This window comes from Aegilops tauschii, chromosome 5 (assembly GCF_002575655.3).
Source record: "Aegilops tauschii subsp. strangulata cultivar AL8/78 chromosome 5, Aet v6.0, whole genome shotgun sequence".
Lineage (NCBI taxonomy): Eukaryota > Viridiplantae > Streptophyta > Magnoliopsida > Poales > Poaceae > Aegilops > Aegilops tauschii.
In genome coordinates, this window is record NC_053039.3 from 562,697,296 (window position 1) to 562,713,714 (window position 16,419).

A 16,419-nucleotide genomic window follows, 5' to 3' on the forward strand; every position below is an offset into this window, starting at 1 on the left:
TACATGATCAAAAAAGCAATGCTACACTTACGTTATTTATTGTATTCAATTAACATATATGCTTAGGTTTTCTTTTACGGGCTCGTAAATGCTTAGGTTAGGTGGGGTTTTCTGGTTTGGTGAAAATTAGGGGGATGGGCCCACCCGGTTGAATTTAAGGGTGGGCAGTTTAACGCAAAGGTTTTTTACGGGCTCGTAAATGCTTAGGTTAGGCGGAGTAATTGTTTCGTAATGGTTTTGTAGATGTAGCATTTTGGTTAAATAAGTAGGAGAAAAAAGAGCACTTTCCGTAATCGGTGTACTTCAAAACAAAAAAAATATTTAATATGAAAACTAACGGACAGGAAAAGGAGAATAATCAGTGTATTCCACACCTCTTTCACCACATCCGCGTGGCCTGTTATTCATGTCTTAATAATTATCCTACAACAATTTCAAAAAAAAACAGAGAAATGTTTGGCATGATCATGCTTTAACTATATCTCAATATAAAAAGACCTAAAGGGGCAGATCCAATTAATTTCGGCCATCAAATCATGTCAATCCAACGACCTAGACTTCTTCAATGTCGAGCGCTCAACACGTTTAGCGTGCAGTTAATTTCATGCTAAATATAGTGCTAATCACATAATAACACGGAGATAATATCCTACTTAATATTCGCATTCACTTAATATACTTCTAAATTAACGTGCATTGCACGTACACATTGACTAGTATATAAAGTGGGGCGGAAGCCTTTTTTATCAGATGCTTAGGTTAGATAGGGTTTCCTGGTTTGGTGGAAATTAGGGGGATGGGCCCACCCTATTGAATTCAAGGGTGGGCGGTTTAATGAGAAGGTTTTGTAATTGTTTCGTAATAGTTTCCTAGGTGTAGCATTTTCCTTAAATAACTAGGAGAAAAAAGAGCACTTTCCGTAATCGATGTACTTCAAAACAAAAATAGAAAAAAATATGAAAACTAACGGACAGGAAAAGGAGAATAATCAGTGTACTCCACACCTGTTTCACCACATCCGCGTGGCCTGTTATTCATGTCTTAATAATTATCCTACAGTACCTGAATTTTTTTTATCCTACAGCAATTTCAAAAAAACAAAAACTACAGCGAAATGTTTGGCTTGACCATCCATCTTCTAGTTGCTTCCAAACTCGGGCACGTCAAGGACCAGCACGCCCATTCTCCTTCCTGTGCGCGAGGTCCCCGACATGGCGAACCATATCCGCCACATCCCGGTCCGACGACCCGCCCTCCGCAATCGCCTCCCTCGCCATCCTCGCGAGCTTCTTCGCCGTCGTCCGTATTCCCGCCCCGTCACCATCCATCAGCTCCGCCAGTGCCCTCGTGATGTCGTCTCTCCCGACCTGTTTTCCATGCTCCTCGGGGTTCAGGAACACCTGCATGGCCGGCACCTTAACGCCAACGCGGACGCCGGCGCCGAGCACGTCCACGACCAGCGTCTCGTTCAAGAACTGGTCGGCCATGTGGGGCCATGTCAGCAGCGGCACGCCGTGGGAGAGCGACTCCAACGTGGAGTTCCACCCGCAGTGCGTCAGAAAGCCGCCCACCGCCGGGTGCGACAGGATGCTCACCTGCGGCGCCCACCCACGGATGACAAGGCCGCGGCCCTCCACGCGCTCGTCGAACCCGGCGTCGAGGTCGGCGGTCTCCCTAGTCACCCAGATGAACGGGCGATTTGATAACTCCAGGCCGGCGGCGAGCTCCGCGACCTGCGAAGGGAGGAGGCGGGCCATGCTGCCGAAGCTGACGTAGAGCACGGACTGGTGCGGCCGCGCGTCGAGCCAAGTGGCGACCGAGCCGGCGTCGACGGCCGCGCGGTTGCCTCTTCCGGCCGTCGTCTCCGCGTCGGAGTCCAGAAGGCAGAGCGGTCCGACCGCCCACACGTTCCGGTCGAGCGCCGCCCCGTATCCCTTGATGTACGCGCTCTCGAAAGCCGCGCAGGTGTTGAAGACGAAGCCGTCGGCGCTGGCCTCGGCGTGCAGCGTGTCACGCCTTTCCTTCTCCATCCCAGGATACTGGAAGAACCCAAGAGACGTGGCCTTGCTCGTGACGACGCGCTCAGGAAAGTCGGGCACCACGAACTGCTCGAAGTCGCCGGCGACGCTGTCGGTGTCGTGCACGCCGTGCTTGGCCAGGCTATGCTGCGCCAGGATGAAGAACGCTGAGGGGCCGTGGAACACAAACCGTGGAACGTCAAGCCGGCGCGCGACGTCGGCCGTCCACGGGTTGCAAGTGTCGGCGACGAGGCAGTCCGGCCGGCGTGGCAACGCCCGGAGGTACGTCTCCAGCGGCCCGGCGAGCAGCCACACGGCTTCATAGAAGAGCATGATGCCGGAGATGTCTGTGACCATGTCGTGGCTCTCGCACCCCTCAGGCAACCCCAGCGCCGGGCCCGGGAACTGGAGCTCGGCTACGTCGACGGCGAGCCCCTCGCGGGAAGCGTGCTCCAGGACGGCTCTGTTGCGCGCGGCGGTGACGGGCGTCAGGACCACGGTGGCGCGCGTGCCGCCGTGGCCGGCGATGAGGCGCGCCAGGTCAAGCATGGGGATCACGTGGCCCGGCGCGAGGAGCGGCACCAGGACGAAGTGTAGGGGCTGTGCCATGGCCGCGCCGAAGTAAACAAGACACCGTGTACACGGACAAGAACACGAAGGAGAGTCTAATTTACTTGTTGTATGCTGAAAAAGAGTAGCTATAGATTCGCATCTGGAAAGTACACCAAGAAAGAATCACGGCCACATGCTAGCGTTCGATGGACGCTGAAAAGTAGACAGGCGACACTGCTGCTACATCGGCCACAGCAAGATAATTATTGGTTCGACGATGGTGCGGTGATGCCACGATCACAGGCATGCATATTCACAAAACGACGGACGGTGGACGGCGATGGCCACCCACTAACCCCAATAATGCTAAACATACAAATAGTTACACGCAATTACACACTGACTAGGCTTCTTTCTTTCTAACTAACCACTCTCCCCTGATTTTCATGGGGATGGCCCCTCCTCCCCCTTAACGTCCAATCACAATCCACCTGTTTGTAAAACCCATGTAAACCTATGTATGTGTAGCATTACTCCTGCTGCCCACGGCTTTGATGCCAGAAGCATTCTTCCATGAGTGGTGTGACGCGGGAGTCCCTGACCTGACCCCAGTTCTTAATTTGACAAGCAGTGTCGACTGCGGATGGTGAACCCGCAGCTCATCATTCCAACGGGAGAAAAAAATACATGCTCCAATCATAAACATGCCCGTGAGTTGCAACGGGAGCTGCCGCGAAGCACATCGGACGCGGGCCGCCACTTCGCCTCTCAAGAGGGCCATGCCATGGAGAGGGCGTACCGGCTTCCAGTCGCCGTCGCATCCGCCACTGACCAATCATCAGATGAAGCAGATGCAGCTCTACCGTATGGCGAGGCCGGCCATGGAGGACCATTGTGTTCATCTCTGGCCCGCGGAACTGCTGCCGACCAGCTTCTTCGGCCTAGTGGCCCGACTTCAAGATGCCGGACCCCAAGTTCTGCGCTGGAAGCGGTCCGCATGCCTGGAAGGTGCCCAGCTGGCATATGCTTGCGTGACGACCCATTACCCTTCCATTGATGCGGGGTTGATGGCTTCGGTCCCGCCGTAGGGAAAGGCACGGACGCCAAAGGAGTATATGACCGAGGTGATGGACGATGCCAAGATGACTGAGTGACGTTGTGGCAAGGACACTTTATTTTTCTAGCTTGTACTTTGGAATGCCGAAGTTTTAATTGTGTAAAAATGAACAAGCTTTTTGGGGTGAAGATTAAATTAGCTCGGTTTTATGTGATGATGTTCTTTATTTTTTGAGTCTTGTGCGGCCATTTAATACTGAAAATGGCCAGTCGTCGACTTCGACCACCTTTGTACAAAATACAAGGGGTGATTTCATAGCAATATAACCCTTAGCCGACATCTCAGTTCCTTTTAAGGCGGTTCATGCTTATGGAGACTAAGCAATCAAACTATAATGGGCTTTATAATTTTCACTTAGTCATAGGAGCTTGACGGTGGCAGCTAATAAATAGCCACCGGTGTGTGAAGTGTTCGGCTATAGCCGAGGTATAGACCACAACGCACTTTGGCTTATTTAAGAACATCGTTTGACACGCGAGATCTTCAATGATCTCATGTTTGACACAGTCGTCCGATCCCCGATCAATTTACGCTTATCAAGACAGTTAGTTTTCGGCTTTCTCCACTGAGGCGCTTAACCATTCGAGCTGGAAGCACAATTGCGGTGGTTATCCCGTTACACTCTTAGCCGAACAGGGCGGAACCATAACAGGTAAAGACAGGAGCTGGACAACCCAACTATTGACCAAAATCATGGTTCAAAATTGATTCATATAATGCAACATCTGAGACGCCTAATAAACTATTCAGACTTTTATGCAAGCGCGGGGTTAAATCCAAGCCCAGGTCCATAGCCGAGTATATTAAAAAGGAGTGTGTATCGTGAGAGTTATCTTTGGCTCCAAGGCAAATAGGAAAAGAAAATAGCACAAGCATACTCGTGGTGACTGCGAAGGGTCTGTTTTCTTTTGATTTATAGGGTCGAGCCGTACATGCCGAGCTATATCAAAGAAAACTTTCAAAGATACATTGTAAAAAAGAAAAAAGAGGAGTTAAACAGGGTCGTTATAGTCGGGTTTTATAACCCCATTAGTTCCCTATCACGCGTCTGCGCCTCCGTGCTGTTTACCGGCGTGTCCTCGTCTAGGCCGAGGTTAATGTGCCTTGCCTGCTAACTCACGTATCCAGTGCTTGATGCATTTGAGGATCGGTTCCTTTGAAGAGGTGGCAGCCGCAGCGTGATGGCTTAAGTCATGTGATCATCATCCTCTTGTTGGGCCTTTAACAGTGCCTCACAGGTGCGCAAGTTTTTGGGAAGATGTCACCTGGTTGAGCCAAGCAGTGCACCTGGTGTGTTATGCTCCTCGTCCGCCCATGACATTTTTTAGTGCGTAGTTATGTACTCAAGGCACGTAGTCTTCAATGATAAGGGGCGGGGCAAGGAACGCATAGCCCTATTTAGGGTCGTGCTAGCTTGTTCGAGGATGGGGTTGATGCCCGGGTGCACTTGGAGGAGCTCAATACACCCTTTCCCGCGGATGACAAGGCCGCGGCCCGCCACGCACTCCTCGAACCCGGCGTCAAGGTCATCGGTCTCCCAGTCCCTAATCACCCAGACGAACAGCCGGTTCGACGATTCCAGGCCGGCAGCAAGCTTTGCGACCTGCGACGGCAAGAGGCGGGCCATGCTGCCAAACTGACGTAGATCACGCACTGGTGCGGCCTTGCGTCGAGCCAAGTGGTGATGGAGCCGGCTTCGATGGCCGCGCGGTTTCTGTTGGGAAACGTTGCATGGAAAAAAAATTCTACGCACGTGCAAGATTTATCCATGGAGATGTATAGCTACGAGACGGAGAGAGCATCTACATACGCTTGTAGATCACTAAGCGGAAGCGTTTATCAACGCGGTTGATGTAGTCGTACACCTTCACGATCTGTTCCGATCAAGCACCGAACATACGGCACCTCCGCGTTCAGCACACGTCCAGCAAGAAAGGGCGAAGTAGTAGATGAGCTTCGGTAGCACGACTTTGTGGTGACGGTGGTGGTGAAACTATTTCTGCAGGGCTTCGCCAAGCACAACGGATTTAAAGCGGAGGATGAACTAGAAGGGGGAGATTATAACCATACTGGGCTTCTAATTATGAGGACTAGAGGTAGCTAGGGCTACCTCTAATTAGTCAACTAGGACCAACTAGAATAAGAACAACTAGAGCAGACTCAAAAACTTGTGTTCTAGGGGCTAGCCCTGCTCCTCTATTTATATGTTGAGCCCTAGGGTCGTAACGTGGAGATGTGTCCTCCCCAAAGTCGGTTTGGAACGCAAAGATGAGTCCGTCCCAGACTCCAGGGCTAAACGCCATGGTTCTCAACGTTTACGTAGACGCCACGGACTCCGGCGTCTATCCCAGGGGTAGACGCCATGAACCCTGACGTCTAGCGCCTGCCTTCCATACAACTCCTTTGTGCACCGACCTAAAGCCTCGTGAGCTTTACCCCTTGGCCCAACCAAAGTGTCCTCGCACCAGAACATTTCTGGAAACATCTGAAACCCTTTCGGTGAATTCCGGAACCCTTCCGGAGACCAAATACTACCATCCTATATATCAATCTTTACCTTCGGACCAATCTGGAGCTCCTCGTCATGTCCGTGATCTCATCCGGGACTCCGAACAACATACGGTCACCAACATATATAACTCATATAATACTATATATCGTCAACGAACGTTAAGCGTGCGGACCCTACGGGTTCAAGAATGATGTAGACATGATCGAGATGCTTCTCCTGTCAATAGCCAATAGTGGGACCTGGATGCCCATATTGGTTCCTGCATATTCTATGAAGATCTTTATCGGTCGAACCTTTATGACAACATACGTAGTTCCCTTTGTCCGTCGGTATGTTGCTTGCCCGAGATTCGATCATCGGCATCTCCATACCTAGTACAATCTCGTTACCGGCAAGTCTCTTTTTACTCGTTCCGTAATACATCATCTTGTTGCTAACTCCTTAGTCACTTTGCTTGCAAGCTTCTTGTGATGCTATATTACCGAGAGGGCCTAGAGATACCTTTCTGTCATACGGAATGACAAATCCCAATCTCGATCCATGCCAACTCAACAGACACCTTCGGATATACCTATAGAGCACTGATACGTCTCCAATGTATCTATAATTTTTTATTGTTACATGTTGTTATATTATTATTCTTGGATGTTTTACAATCATTTTATAGCAACTTTATATCATTTTTTGAGACTAATCTATTGACATAGTGCCCAGTGCGAGTTGATGTTTTTGCTTGTTTTTTACTTCGTAGAATATCAGTACCAAACGGAGTCCAAACGCATCGAAATTTTTGGAGAATTCTTTTGGACCAGAAGACATCCAGTGGGCCAAAGAAGTACCAGAGGGGAGCCCCGAGGGGGACAACACACCAGGGCGCACCTGGGGGCCCAGGCGCGCCCAGATGGGTTGTGCCCACCTCGGTGGCCTCCCACACCGCCTCTTCGCCCTATAAATACCCAAATATGTTGGGGAACGTAGTAATTTCAAAATTTTCCTACGCACACGCAAGATCATGGTGATGCATAGCAACGAGAGGGGAGAGTGTCGTCTACGTACCCTCGTGGACCGTAAGCGGAAGCGTTATGACAACGCGGTTGATGTAGTCGTACGTCTTCACGATCGACCGATCCCAGCACCGAAGTTACGGCACCTCTGTGGACTGCTCACGTTCAGCTCGGCGACGTCCCACGAAATCACGATCCAGTAGAGCTTCGTCAGCACGACAGCGTGATGACGGTGATGATGAAGTTTACCGACGCAGGGCTTCTCCTAAGCACTGCTACGATATGACCGAGGTGGATTATGGTGGAGGGGGTCACCACACACGGCTAAGAGAGATTAATGATCAACTTGTGTGTCTATGGGGTGCCCCCTCCCCCGTATATAAAGGAGTGGAGGAGGGGGAGGGCCGGCTCTCTTTATGGCGCGCCCTAGGGGAGTCCTACTCCCACCGGGAGTAGGATCCCCCCTTCCAAGTTGGATTAGGAGAGGGAAAGAAAGGGAAGGAGAGCGGAAGGAAAGGGGGGGCCGGGCCCCCCTTCCAATTCGGATTGGGCTTGGGGGGGCCCTCCTTTGCTCCTTTCCCTTTTTTTTCCACTAAGGCCCAATAAGGCCCATATACCTCCCGGGGGTTCCGGTAACCTCCCGGTGCTCCGGTATATTCCCGATCTCACCCGGAACCATTCCGATCCAAATATAGTCGTCCAATATATCGATCTTCATGTCTCGACCATTTCGAGACTCCTCGTCATGCCCGTGATCATATCCGGGACTCCGAACTACTTTCGGTACATCAAAACACATAAACTCATAATACCGGTCGTCACCGAACGTTAAGCGTGCGGACCCTACGGGTTCGAGAACTATGTAGACATGACCGAGACACGTCTCCAGTCAATAACCAATAGCGGAACCTGGATGCTCATATTGGTTCCTACATATTCTATGAAGATCTTTATCGGTCAAACCGCATAACAACATACGTTGTTCCCTTTATCATCGGTATGTTACTTGCCCGAGATTCGATCGTCGGTATCTGCTCAATCTCGTTACCGGCAAGTCTCTTTACTCGTTCTGTAGTGCATCATCCCGTAACTAACTCATTAGTCACATTGCTTGCAAGGCTTATAGTGATGTGCATTGCCGAGAGGGCCCAGAGATAGCTCTCCGACAATCGGAGTGAGAAATCCTATTCTCGGTCTATGCCAACTCAACGAACACCATCGGAGACACCTGTAGAGCACCTTTATAATCACCCAGTTACGTTGTGACATTTGGTAGCACACAAAGTGTTCCTCCGGTATTCGGGAGTTGCATAATCTCATAGTCATAGGAACATGTATAAGTCATGGAGAAAGCAATAACAGTAAACTAAACGATCAAGTGCTAAGCTAACGAAATGGGTCAAGTCAATCACATCATTCTCCTAATGATGTGATCCTGTTAATCAAATGACAACTCATGTCTATGGCTAGGAAACTCAACCATCTTTGATCAACAAGCTAGTCTAGTAGAGGCATACTAGTGACACTATGTTTGTCTATGTATTCACACATGTATTATGTTTCCGGTTAATACAATTCTAGCATGAATAATAAACATTTATCATGATATGAGGAAATAAATAATAACTTTATTATTGCCTCTAGGGCATATTTCGTTCAAAATACTCCAGAAACCCTAGGGGAGTAGACGAACACAATTCCAGCCGCCGCAAGTTCCAGAACCATGAGATCCAATCTAGAAAACATCACGGAGGGGTTCATCATCCTCATTGGTGCCTCTCCGATGATGTGTGAGTATTCATCATAGACCTACGGGTCCGTAGGCAGTAGCTAGATTGCTTCTTCTTTCTTTTTGATTCTCAATACAATGGTCTCTTGGAGATCTATTTGATGTAACTCTTTTGCGGTGTGTTTGTTGGGATCCGATGAACTTCGATTTTATGATCAGATCTATATCCTTGAAAGTTATTTGAGTCTTCTTTGATCTCTTATATGCATGATTACTTATAGCCTCGTATTTCTTCTTCGAATCTTTGGTTTACTTAGGCCAACTAGATCGATTTTTCTTTCCATGGGAAGAGGTGCTTTGTGATGGGTTCGATCGTGCGGTGTTCTTTCCCAGTGATAGAAGGGGCAGAAAGACACGCATGAATCATTGCTATTAAGGATACCAAGATGGGGGCTATTCCTTCATGAATAGATCTCGTCTACATCATGTCATCGTTCTTATTGCATTACTCCGTTTCTCCATGAAATTAATACACTAGATGCATGCTGGATAGCCGTCGATGTGTGGAGTAATAGTAGTAGATGCAGGCAGGAGTCGGTCTATAATCTTGGACGTGATGCCTATATAATGATCATTGCATGGATATCATCATAATAATTTGATATTCTATCAATTGCTCAATAGTAATTTGTTTACCCACCGTATGCTATTTTCTCGAGAGAAGCCACAAGTGAAATCTACGGCCCCCGGGTCTATTCTTTATCATATTCGCTTTGAGATCTATTTTTATTTGCTTTTAGTTTCAGATCTATTATTCCAAAAACCCAAAAATACCTTGTTGCATTTTTTTGTTACTTATTTTATTTCGCGTTTTATCGAGATCTATTTATCCAATCTATCACAATTTTTATCCCGTCAACTTGACAATATCTGGCGCCGTTACCCGTAGAGGGATTGACTTGCAAGTATTTGTTCATTGTGTGCAGGTACCGTTTACATAGTGTTGCTTGGTTCTCATACTGGATTGATACTTTGGTTTCTGATACGTCTCCAACGTATCTATAATTTATGAAGTATTCATGTTATTATATTATCCATCTTGGATGTTTATGGGCTTTATTTTACACTTCTATACTATTTTTTGGACTAACCTATTGACCCAGAGCCCAGTGCCAGTTCCTGTTTTTTCCCTTGTTTCAGTGTTTCGAAGAAAAGGAATATCAAACGGAGTCGAAACGGAATGAAACCTTCTGGAGAAGTTATTTTTGGAAGTAAAGCTACCCGATAGACTTGGAGTGCACGTCAGGAAAGAAACGAGGGAGCCACGAGGTAGGGGGCGCGCCCACCCCCCTAGGGCGTATTTCTTCCCTGACGTATTTCTTCCGCCTATATATATCCATATAACCTAAAAACTTCGGGGAACAGAATAGATCGGGAGTTCCGCCGTCGCAAGCCTCTGTAGCCACCAAAAACCAATCGGGACCCTGTTCCGGCACCCTGCCAGAGGGGGATCCCTCACCGGTGGCCATCTTCATCATCCCGGTGCTCTCCATGACGAGGAGGGAGTAGTTCACCCTCGGGGCTGAGGGTATGTACCAGTAGCTATGTGTTTGATCTCTCTCTCTCTCTCTCTCTCTCTCTCTCTCTCTCTCGTGTTCTTGAGGTGATACGATCTTGATGTATCGCGAGCTTTGCTATTATAGTTGGATCTTATGATGTTTCTCCCCCTCTACTCTCTTGTAATGGATTGAGTTTTCCCTTTGAAGTAATCTTATCGGATTGAGTCTTTAAAGATTTGAGAACACTTGATGTATGTCTTGCCGCGTGTATCTGTGGTGACAATGGGATATCACGTGATTCACTTGATGTATGTTTTGGTGATCAACTTGCGGATTCCGCCCATGAACCTATGCATAGGGGTTGGCACACGTTTTCGTCGTGATTCTCCGGTAGAAACTTTGGGGCACTCTTTGAGGTTCTTTGTGTTGGTTGAATAGATGAATCTGAGATTGTGTGATGCATATCGTATAATCATACCCACGGATACTTGAGGTGACATTGGAGTATCTAGGTGACATTAGGGTTTTGGTTGATTTGTGTCTTAAGGTGTTATTCTAGTACGAACTCTAGGGCTGTTTGTGACACTTATATGAATAGCCCAGCGGATTGATTGGAAAAATAACTTTGAGGTGGTTTCGTACCCTACAATAATCTCTTCGTTTGTTCTCCGCTATTAGTAACTTTGGAGTGATTCTTTGTTGCATGTTGAGGGATAGTTATATGATCCAGTTATGTTATTATTGTTGAGAGAACTTGCACTAGTGAAAGTATGAACCCTAGGCCTTGTTTCCTAGCATTGCAATACCGTTTACGCTCACTTTTATCATTAGTTACCTTGCTGTTTTTATATTTTCAAATTACAAATACTCATATCTATCATCCATATTGCACTTGTATCACCATCTCTTCGCCGAACTAGTGCACCTATACAATTTATCATTGTATTGGGTGTGTTGGGGACACAAGAGAGTCTTTGTTATTTGGTTGCAGGGTTGCTTGAGAGAGACCATCTTCATCCTACACCTCCCACGGATTGATAAACCTTAGGTCATCCACTTGAGGGAAATTTGCTATTGTCCTACAAACCTCTGCACTTGGAGGCCCAACAACGTCTACAAGAAGAAGGTTGTGTAGTAGACATCAGTTTCATAACCGAGGGAAATACCTACCGTAGCTGTACTGCATCATCCCTTCCTCTTTGGGGAAATACCGGCGTAGTTCAAGCGACATCAAGCACATTTATGATCACCTAGTTATGAAGTGACCTTTGATACACACAAGGCATTCCTCCGGACTCCGGGAGTTGCATGATCTCATGGTCGAAGGAACATGTATTTGACATTAAGAAAGCAGTAGCAATAAACTGGATGATCATATGCTATGCCATCTGCCAGCTCTTTGCCGTCTGCTAGCTGACGGCAAAGAAACTCTTTGCCATCAGCTACCCAAAAACAGACGGCAAAGAAAGGGCAGACGGCAAAGAAGCTCTTTGCCATCTGCCAGCTCTTTGCCGTCTGCCAGCAGACGACAAAGAATATTTGCCGTCCGCTGGCGGACGGCAAAGAGTGAGGTGGCCCCCACCCCCCGCCCGTTTGGGAAAAACTTAACGGGCCACCTCTTTGCCGTCCGCTAGCAGACGGCAAAGAGGCAAAAAAGCGGACGACAAAGAGGGGCGGACGGCAAAGAGCTCACTACCTAACGGCCCGTACCCCCCGCCCGTTACTCACTTCTTCTCTCCCTCGCCGTTTCTCTCCTCCCACCCCGCCGCGCGCCGCCGCCGCCCGCCGCGCGCCGCCGCCGCGCGCCGCGCGCCGCCGCCGCCCGCCGCGCGCCGCCGCCGCCCCCACCGCCCCGTCGCCCTCCCCGCCCCGGCCCCCCGCCGCCCCGCGCCCCACCGCTCGGGCCCGGCCCCCCGCCGCCCCCGCCGCCCCGGCTCACCGCCGCCCCGGGGCCCCGTCGCCCCAGGCCGCCTCGTCCACCGCCCCGCCCCCCTCCTTCACCGGCCTCCTCCACCCCCAGGTGAGCCCCCCTTTTTTCTGTTTTTTTCCTTTTTAGTTTAGATTTAGTTTTAGTTGTAGTTTTAGGTTTAGTTTTAGTTTTAGGTTTAGTTTTAGGTTCAGTTTAGTTTGGGGAAAGAAGAAGAAGAAGAAAAAAGAGGAGAGGAGGAGAAGAAGAAGAAGAAAAAGGAAAGGAAGAAGAAGAAGAGGAGGAGGAGAAGAAAAAAGAAGAAGAGGAAGAAGAAGAAGAAAAAAGAGGAGAGGAGGAGAAGAAGAAGAGGAAAAAGGAAAGGAAGAAGAAGAAGAGGAGGAGGAGAAGAAAAAAGAAGAAGAGGAAGAAGAAGAAGAAAAAAGAGGAGAGGAGGAGAAGAAGAAGAGGAAAAAGGAAAGGAAGAAGAAGAAGAGGAGGAGGAGAAGAAAAAAGAAGAAGAGGAAGAAAAGGAAGAATAGGAAGAAGAAGAAAAGGAAAAAAGAGGAAAAAACCCCGACCCGACACGGCACCCCGACCCCGACCCGGCACCCCGACACGACACCCCGACCCCAACCCCGACCCCGACACCCCGACCCCGACCCGGCACCCCGACCCGACACCCCGACATAATAGTATTTTCATTCTATTTTTAGAATTTTTTTATTTCTAAGTTTAACTCATTTCTGTTTTTAAAATTTATTTTCATTCTATTTTGCTAATATTATTTAGCTGTCCTCTTTTTTTTTTCTATCCTAATTTTCAAACTTTTTTCGCAAACATAATAGTATTAATTCGAAAATTCAATTTGCAAACAATAATTTAAAACCACGCAAACACACTCGATATTTCATCATAGTTTTCATAAATATTTTACATAATACTAGAAATTAAACTTGACTAAACTAAACAACATTAGGAAAATAATTAAACATTACTAAACGTTATTTCGAAAATAACCTAAACTAAACTACTCGTCCTCGACGCCGCCAAAGTCCATCTCGTCGTAGAGCCCGTCGCTGTCGTCGCCGTTGTCGCTACTGCTATCGTCCAGGTCCACCACCGGCGCAGCCATCGAGTCGGCCACAGCGGCGTGGTAGCCGGGGAAGTCCGGCGGGTCCTCTGGGTGGACAGCGACCGGGGCGAGCTGCATGTACTCCTGCACGAGGGGTGGTGGCATCGACGCGTTCTCCGACTCCCGGATCACCGTCAGGTAGCCCGGCATGTCCTCCGGGTCGCCGGCCTCCGCCGCCAGCCGCCTGTACTCGGCCAGCAACGCCGGCTCAGGTTCCGGCGCCGGCTCTAGCGGAGGGGCGCAGCTGGACGACCCGGCGACGTCCCGCGCGCGTGTGCGACGGTCGCCGCTGCCGAGGCGGTCAGCGCCGCGGTCACCGTCGAGGGGCCAGCGCGGCGCCGGGCGCGGGCCGACGTTCATGCGCGCGCCGCCGGTTTCGCGGGTACCCCGGCGGAGCGGGCACGGCGCCGGCGGCTGCCTGCACGCGGTACGGCGCGACGACCTCCTCGAAGGTGCGCCCGTCCCAGAGCTGATGCCGCCACGCGCGGTTGTGTTTCGTCGGCGTGCGCGGGCCGGCGTACGCGTGGAGGCGGCGCAGGTGGTCGTCGGCGAGGCGGTCCGCCCAGCCGGGGTTGTTGGGGGCGTACTGGGGGTCGGCGAGTTCCTCCGGCGAGAGGCGCGCCCTGTACAGGCCGACGGCGCGGGCGAAGAGGTGGGTGCCAACCTCGGGCACCGGCGCCACCGGCACGCCGTCGACGCTCAGGCGCCACCTCGCCGGGAGGCGCACGTCGGGAGCGGCGGGGATGACGAAGTGGGCGAGCTCCTCCGCCTCCTCGAGGGTCAAGGTGGAGCGGGCCATCGCCGGCGAGAGGGAGAGGTAGGGCGCAAGAGGGGCGATGCCGGCGGCACGGGGAGAAGGAGAGGGAAGGCGAGGGGCGGTGTGAGAGCCACGGCGGGGCGAGGCGCTTTTTATAGGCGTGGTGGGCGGGGTGGGTGCCGGTGATCAATGCCGGGCCAGCCGAGCGGTCAAGGGCGCAGAAGGCCAGGCGGCGGCGTGCGAATCGGCGCCGGTGATCAATGCCGGGCCAGCCGAGCGGTCAAGGGCGCAGAAGGCCAGGCGGCGGCGTGCGAATCGGCGCCGGTGATCAATGCCGGGCCAGCCGAGCGGTCAAGGGCGCAGAAGGCCAGGCGGCGGCGTGCGAATCGGCGCCGGCGATTAATGCCGAGCTGTCAAGGGCGCAGGAGGCCAGGCGTCGGCGTGCGCGGGCGGTCAAGCGGTGGCGTGCGCAGGCGGGCGTCGGGCGGTGGCGTGTGAATCGGCGCCGCCCGCGGACCGCCGCCGCCGACGGGACGTCTCACTGCGCCGGCAAAAAACAGCGGGCGCTGACGCATTGCTGACGTCAACTGGCGGACGGCAAAGAGGCGCTCAAAATTGCCGTCCGCTGGCGGACGGCAAAGGCCGCCGTTAGCCGCCTAACGGACTAACGCTGGCGGACGTCCAGTATTTTTGCCGTCCCTCCTTTTTGCCGTCCGCCGCTGTAGGCAAAGGACTTTTTGCCGTCCGCCATCAAAAGCAGACGGCAAAGGACCTATTTACCGTAGCCTACTTTGCCGGAGCCTTTTGCCGTCCGCGGCTGACGGCAAAGGCCATTGCCGTCCGCCGTTCGAGCCTTTGCCGTCCGCAGTGGCAGACGGCAAAATAGCTGTTTCCTGTAGTGAACGTGTCTTGTCCATCACATCATTCTCCTAATGATGTGATCCCGTTATCAAACGACAACTCACGTCTATGGTCAGGAAACCGTAACCATCTTTTGATCAACGAGCTAGTCTAGTAGAGGCTTACTAGGGACTTAGTATTTGTTTATGTATCCATACATGTATTTAAGTTTCCAGTCAATACAATTATAGCATCAATAATAAACCTTTATCATGATTAAGAAAATATAATAATAACCACTTTATTATTGCCTTTAGGGCATATTTCCAATAATTTCCTCTTCCGGTCGTCGTCTCCGCGTAGGAGTCCAGAAGGCAGAGCGGTCCGACCGCCCACACCTTCCGTTCGAGCGCCTCTCCATATCCCTTGGTGTCCAGCGTGTTATGCATTTCCCTCTCCAGCCCACGAAACTGGAAGAACCCAAGCGACGTGGCCTTGCTCGAGACGACGCGCACGGGAAAATCGGGCACCTCGAACCGCTTGAAGTCGCCGGCGACGCTGTTGTTGTCGTGCACGCCGTGCTTGGCCAGGCGCTGCGCTAGGAGGAAGAATGCTGAGGGGCCGTGGAACACAAATCGTGGAATGTCAAGCCGGCACGACACGTCAGCCGTTAGCGGGTTGCAAGTGTTGGCGATGAGGCAGTCCGGCCGTCGTGGCAGCGCCTGGAGGTACGTCTCCAGCGGCCTGGCGAGTAGCCACACGGCTTCATAGAAGAGCGTAAAGTGGGATAGCTCAGTGACCATGTCGTGGCTCTCACACCCCTCGGGCAACCCCAACACCAGCCCCGGGAACTGGAGCTCGGCCATGTTGACCGCGAGCCCCTCGCAGAAAGCAGGCTCTAGGATGGCCCTGTTGCGCGCGACAGTGACGGACGTGAGGACCACAGTGATGCGCGCGCCGCCGCGGCCGGCGATGAGGCGCGTCAGGTCGAGCACAGGGATCACGTGGCCCGGTGCAAGGAGCGGCACCAGGACGAACTGTAGCGGTTGTGCCATGGCCACGCTGGGCCCGTATGTACAACAAGCCAACATGAAGAACTATAAGTACACCGTGTAGCCAAGAAAAAGAATCATGAAAGGAGAAGCCGCGCCCGCGTCGCTCCCAGGGGGCGGCTCGGGCGAACCCTAGTGCTGCCACCACCACCCCCCTACACCAGCTCCTCCCCTCACCGCCGATGGGCAACATCGGCGGGAAAAGCCCGCGCGGTGGCCGGCGACGGCGGACACTCTC

The 16,419-nt window shown here is 51.4% G+C and overlaps 1 protein-coding gene and 1 pseudogene across 1 annotated transcript; both read right to left on the bottom strand.

The window, feature by feature from the left end:
• Positions 1-979: 979 nt before the first annotated feature.
• On the bottom strand, positions 980-2,820 carry LOC109740070 (UDP-glycosyltransferase 73E1). The gene has a single exon (XM_020299104.4). It carries the CDS (start codon positions 2,625-2,627, stop codon positions 1,164-1,166), a length of 1,464 nt encoding a protein of 487 aa, XP_020154693.1. The 5' UTR covers positions 2,628-2,820; the 3' UTR covers positions 980-1,163.
• A 2,191-nt stretch (positions 2,821-5,011) lies between these two features.
• LOC109740067 (UDP-glycosyltransferase 73E1-like) lies at positions 5,012-16,184 on the bottom strand (annotated as a pseudogene).
• Positions 16,185-16,419: the final 235 nt, after the last annotated feature.

What these genes read in the sequence shown, in the direction of transcription:
- LOC109740070 (XM_020299104.4), bottom strand. Translation starts at nt 2,627, where the DNA reads ATGGCACAGCCCCTACACTTCGTCCTGGTGCCGCTCCTCGCGCCGGGC.